Source organism: Triticum urartu, chromosome 7A, assembly GCF_056163025.1.
Source record: "Triticum urartu cultivar PI428250 chromosome 7A, HENAU_Tu73, whole genome shotgun sequence".
NCBI lineage: Eukaryota > Viridiplantae > Streptophyta > Magnoliopsida > Poales > Poaceae > Triticum > Triticum urartu.
In genome coordinates, this window is record NC_141879.1 from 101,041,608 (window position 1) to 101,048,157 (window position 6,550).

At 39.5% G+C, this 6,550-nt stretch overlaps 1 protein-coding gene across 1 annotated transcript; it reads left to right on the top strand.

The window, feature by feature from the left end:
• The first annotated feature begins 792 nt into the window (after positions 1-792).
• On the top strand, positions 793-2,580 carry LOC147958267 (uncharacterized). The gene has a single exon (XM_087536338.1). The coding sequence runs from the start codon at positions 793-795 to the stop codon at positions 2,578-2,580; it is 1,788 nt and encodes a 595-aa protein (XP_087392464.1).
• The last annotated feature ends 3,970 nt before the right edge of the window (positions 2,581-6,550 follow it).

The following is a 6,550-nucleotide window of genomic DNA, read 5'->3' on the forward strand; positions in this document are numbered from 1 at the left end:
GGTGAATTTCTTGATGAACAAATTGCTAGGGCTAGAGAGAAAGAAATTATTGAAACTGATTATATTGATGAAAGTGATGATGAAAACTTGCATGTTATTCCTGAGGGTTATGTTTTTGATAAAGAAGCTTCTTTAGTTATTTTCGCTTGCAAAGATAGATATGAGCTCAAGAGATTATTAGCTAAATGGAATCAGCAATCTCTTAATGATAGAATGAGACCTGACCCTGCTTTTGCAACTTCACCTATCTGTGTTGCCGATAAGGATTATGAATTCTCTGTTGATCCTGATATAATTACTTTGGTTGAATCTGATCCTTTTCATGGCTATGAATCTAAAACTGTTGTGGCACATCTTACTAAATTAAATGATATAGCCACCCTGTTCACTAATGATGAGAGATCTCGCTACTTTTATATCCTTAAAATATTTCCGTTCTCATTAAAGGGTGATGCTAAGATATGGTTTAATTCCCTTGATCCTGGTTGTGTGCGTAGTCCCCAGGATATGATTTATTACTTCTCTGCTAAATATTTCCCTGCTCATAAGAAACAAGCTGCTTTGAGGGAAATATACAACTTTGTGCAAATTGAAGAAGAGAGTCTCCCACAAGCTTGGGGGAGGCTTCTCAAGTTACTTAATGCTTTGCCTGATCATCCTCTCAAGAAAAATGAAATACTTGATATCTTTTATAATGGACAAACCGATGCTTCCAGAGATTACCTGGATAGTTGTGTTGGTTCTGTTTTCAGGGAAAGAACACCGGATGAAGCTGAAATCCTATTGAATAATATGTTGACAAATGAAAATAATTGGACACTTCCTGAGCCAGCTCCTGAGCCAATTCCTGAGCCTATTCCTAAACCAACTCCGAAGAAGAGAGGTGTTCTATTTCTCAGTCCTGAAGATATGCAAGAGGCAAAGAAATCTATGAAAGAAAAAGGTATTAAAGCTGAAGATGTTAAGAATTTACCTCCTATTGAAGAAATACATGGTCTTAATCTACCGCATGTTGAAGAAACATATGATCTTAATCCATTACCTATTGAAGAACCTCATGGTCTTAATAACCCGACACAGGTAGTAAAGGTAAATTCTCTCTATATATATGATAGAGCTGAAATCCCTCCTACTAAAATTGCTAGCCAATGCTTGGATGAGTTTGATAACTTTATGGTTAAGCAAGAAGATTTCAATGCTTATTTTGGTAGACAATCAAAACAAAATGCTTATATGATTGAACACTTGGGTAATTACATGGCTGATGTTCGAGGTGAACTTAAACACATTACTAAACATGCTTCTATGGTTACAACTCAAGTAGAACAAGTGCTTAAAGCTCAAAATGATTTGCTCAATGAAATGAATAGTAAGGAAAATGATTATGCTGTTAGAGTGGCTACTAGAACTGGTAAGATGACTCAGGAACCTTTGTATCCTGAAGGCCACCCTAAGAGAATTGAGCAAGATTCTCAGAGAAATAATATTGATGCACCTAGTCCTTCTAAGAAGAAGAAAAAAGAAAATGATAGGACTTTGCATGCTCCTAGTGAACCTATTGCTGAACCACCTGAGAACCCAAATGATATTTCTATTTCTGATGCTGAAACACAATCTGGTAATGAACATGAACCTAATGAAAATGTTAATGATGATGTTCATGATGATGCTCAACCTAGTAATGATAATGATGTAGAAATTGAACCTGCTGTTGATCTTGATAACCCACAATCTAAGAATCAACGTTATGATAAGAGAGACTTTGTTGCTAGGAAACATGGTAAAGAAAGAGAACCATGGGTTCAGAAACCCATGCCTTTTCCTCCCAAACCGTCCAAGAAAAAGGATGATGAGGATTTTGAGCGCTTTGCTGAAATGATTAGACCTATCTTTTTGCGTATGCGATTAACTGATATGCTCAAAATGAATCCTTATGCTAAGTATATGAAAGAAATTGTCACTAATAAAAGAAAGATACCGAAAGCTGAGATTTCCACCATGCTTGCTAATTATACTTTTGAGGGTGGAATACCAAAGAAACTTGGAGATCCAGGAGTACCTACTATACCATGCTCCATTAAAAGAAATTATGTTAAAACTGCTTTATGTGATATTGGAGCCGGTGTTAGTATTATGCCTCTCTCTTTATATCGTAGACTTGACCTGAAAAAGTTGACACCTACTGAAATATCTTTGCAAATGGCTGATAAATCAACTGTTATACCTGTCGGTATTTGTGAGGATGTTCCTGTTGTGGTTGCAAACGTTACTATTTTAATGGACTTTGTTATTCTTGGTATTCCCGAGGACGATAGCATGTCTATTATTCTTGGAAGACCTTTTTTGAATACTGCAGGGGCTGTTATTGATTGCAACAAAGGCAATGTCACTTTTCATGTTAATGGTAATGAGCATACGGTACACTTTCCGAGGAAACAACCTCAAGTTCATAGTATCAACTCTATTGGAAAAATTCCATCGATTATATTTGGAGGTTTTGAATTTCCTCTTCCTACTGTCAAGAAGAAATATGATATTCTTATTATTGGGGATGTGCATATCCCCGTTGAGGTAACATAGTGCTATTCGAAATTTCTCCGGTTCCATGATTATTCGGAATGAGTTTGTTAACAAGACTTGATCAACCTTGTTAGTGGATTCCTTCTGATGAGCATGAGATGGATGAAACTAGAAGGCACAACCTTCTGTACCCTCTTTCTACTTTCTGTTATTTAGTTGAAATAAAGTAAAAATAGTATTTTTATGTCTGTTTTCTGATTTATCCGTGCAATATAAAAATACCCCAAAAATAAAAGTTCTCCAAATGCCCTGAAAATGGAATATGATTTTTTCTAGAATATTTGAGAATTTCTGGCACTGAGAACACAGCAGGAGGGGCAAGCACCTGGCCACGAGGGTGGAGGGTGCGCCCTACCCCCCAGGGCGCGCCCCCCTGCCTCGTGGGCCCACGGTGGCCCTCCTCCACTTATTCCTGCACCCATACACTCCTTCTTCCTCCCACAAACACCAATATCCAGCTCGAGCACGAGTTCTACTCATTTTGCTGCGATTTTCGATCTCCTTGCTCAAAGCACCTCTCAAAAAACTGCTTGGGAAGATTGTTCCTTGGTATGTGTCTCCTCCATTGGTCCAATTAGTTTTTGCTCTAGTGCTTTATTCATTGCAAATTTGTGCTGCCTAGGTGACCATGTTCTTGAGCTTGCATGTAAAATTTATATGGTTCCAAGTAGTTCTAATGCTTGATATAGTCTCTAGGCACTTGTAGGAGTGGTTGCTATCAATTCTATTAAGGTTGGTTCACTTTTGTTTGAAGTTATTAAAAATTTCAGAAATTTTTCAGAGGAAGAAATATGCTTAGGAAAATGTTCCAAGGTGGTTCTTCAAGGAAGCAAGGACTCAGGCTTGCAATGCGTGATGCTGATGAGCAGCCACCAAGGGACGCTCCTGTGCGGCCCTGCGAATGGCCTTCAGAAAATTTTATGGATCGAGCGGGAATCAAGGAAGAATTTAACGACCCCAGCTACACCTACGGGTATCCGCCAGGCCATCCGTGGAAATGAACCAACTTAGGCCAAAAGCCTAAGCTTGGGGGAGTACGTATTTCCCACCGACATTACATTTATGTTTACGCACACTCATTGCCAGATGTCGGTGCTCATACTTTTTCACTGTAATATCCTTGCTAGTTTATTTTCTTTTTCTTGCTTTCTTCTTGTGTGTTTAATAAACCTTAAGAAAACCAAAAAAAATTAGTGTAGCTTTTAGCTAGTTTACTTTTCTTCCGTAGTAGTAATAATTAAAAAGAAAACCCAAAAATATTTCCCGTTCTTCTTTTGCTTGTTGGGAGCTTTCCCGTGTAAATAGTTTTATTTCTGTTCTTTTCTTTGGGGGTAGATAGGAGAAGACCATGATTAAATTGTTGAAGTGGCTCTTATATGCATTATTGTTGATTTAACCAAAAGCCCATATTGCCTTGTCTTCTCCTGTTTATTGAATGCTCGCAGATTCCAGCTTAGTCCAATGCATGTGCACTCTTATTATTTTCACATTGTTCGGTCGTGCAAGTGAAAGACAATTATGACGATATATGATGGACTGACTGAGATGAGAAAAGTTGGTATGAACTCAACCTCTCTTGTTTTTGTAAATATGATTAGTTCATCGTTCCTGATTCAGCCTATTATGAATAAACATGTTTGCAATGACAATTAGAGATCATAGTTGCTTGTTCCATGCTTGATTAGCTATGAGTTATAATGGTTTACCTTGCGTGCCAACGTGCTATTAAAATGGTTGTGATGTGGTATGATGGGGTGGTATCCTCCTTTGAATGATTTAAGTGACTTGACTTGGCACATGTTCACACATGTAGTTGAAACAAAATCAACATAGCCTTCACGATATTTATGTTCATGGTTGATTATATCCCACTCATGCTTGCATCCAATGTTTATTAATTTCAATGCATGTTCATGACTGTTGTCGCTCTCTAGTTGGTCGCTTCCCAGTCTTTTGCTAGCCTTCACTTGTACTAAGCGAGAATACTGCCTGTGCATCCAATCCCTTAAACCCCAAAGTTATTCCATATGAGTCCACTATACCTTCCTATATGCGGTATCTACCTGCCGTTCCAAGTAAACTTTTATGTGCCAAACTCTAAACCTTCAAATAAACATTCTGTTTTGTATGCTCGAATAGCTCATGCATCAACTAGGGCTGCCCTTATCTTCCATGTTAGGCGGGTTATTCTCAAGAGGAGTGAACTCCGCTCCTCACTCACGAGAAAATGGCTGGTCACCAGGATGCCCAGTCCCATGCTTTACGCAAACTAAATCGAAATAATTGCAAACAAAACTCCCCTTGGGACTGTTGCTAGTTGGAGACACTCGTTGTTTCGAGCAAGTCATGGATTGATGCTTGTTGGTGGAGGGGAAGTATAAACTTTACCATTCTGTTTGGGAACCGCCTATAGTGTTTTCAGCAGACTTTCCATGGTGTTATTTATGTGTAGAAACAAAAGTTCTCGGAATGACCTAAAACTCCACAGAACGTCTATTTGGAAATAATAAAAAATCCTTGCAAAAGATGAAGACCAGGGGGCCCACACCCTGTTCACGAGGGTGGGGGCGCGCCCTCCCCCCTAGGGCGCGCCCCCTATCTCGTGGGCCCCCTGAAGCTCCTCCGACCACAAGTCCAACTCTATATATTTGCCTTCGGGGAGAAAAAAATCAGAGAGAAGAATTCATCGCGTTTTACGATACGGAGCCGCCGCCAAGCCCTAAAACCTCTCGGGAGGGCTGATCTGGAGTCCGTTCGGGGCTCCGGAGAGGGGGATTCGTCGCCGTCGTCATCATCAACCATCCTCCATCACCAATTTCATGATGTTCACCGTCGTGCATGAGCAATTCCATCGTAGGCTTGCTGGACGGTGATGGGTTGGATAGATCTATCATGTAATCGAGTTAGTTTTGTTAGGGTTTGATCCCTAGTATCCACTATGTTCTGAGATTGATGTTGCTATGAATTTGCTATGCTTAATGCTTGTCACTAGGGCCCGAGTGCCATGATTTCATATCTGAACCTATTATGTTTTCATGAATATATGTGTGTTCTTGATCTTATCTTGCAAGTCTATAGTCACCTACTATGTGTTATGATCCGGCAACCCCGAAGTGACAATAATCGGGACCACTCCCGGTGATGACCATAGTTCGAGGAGTTCATGTATTCACTATGTGCTAATGCTTTGTTCCGGTTCTCTATTAAAAGGAGGCCTTAATATCCTTAGTTTCCATTAGGACCCCGCTGCTATGGGAGGGTAGGACAAAAGATGTCATGCAAGTTCTTTTCCATAAGCACGTATGACTATATTCGGAATACATGCCTACATTACATTGATGAATTGGAGCTAGTTCTGTGTCACCCTATGTTATGATTGTTACATGATGAACCGCATCCGGCATAATTCTCCATCACCGATCCAATGACTACGAGCTTTTCACATATTGTTCTTCGCTTATTTACTTTTCCGTTGCTACTGTTACAATCACTACAAAACACCAAAAATATTACTTTTGCTACCGTTACTTTTGTTACCGTTACCACTACTATCATATTACTTTGCTACTAAACACTTTGCTGCAGATACTAAGTTATCCAGGTGTGGTTGAATTGACAACTCAACTGCTAATACTTGAGAGTATTCTTTGGCTCCCCTTGTGTCGAATCAATAAATTTGGGTTGAATACTCTACCCTAGAAAACTGTTGCGATCCCCTATACTTGTGGGTTATCAATGCCTATAATGGGCATGCCCACTTTCTTGAAAAAGTTGGGGTCGTTTCAAGAATGTTTAAAAATAGATCATGTCTCAACGGAGGGTGTGTGAGAGCACATTGTTTCTCGACATCCTTGAAATGACACTCATTTTTAGTTGCCTTGTATGACCAATTCAAGGAACCATGTCAACTTGTTTGGGTTTTTGACAAATTTTTCTTTTTTGGAGTTTTCTCGGTAAAAAAGGCGGATAA

Coding starts and splice junctions, on each gene's coding strand:
- LOC147958267 (XM_087536338.1), top strand. CDS start 793: ATGTTGACAAATGAAAATAATTGGACACTTCCTGAGCCAGCTCCTGAG.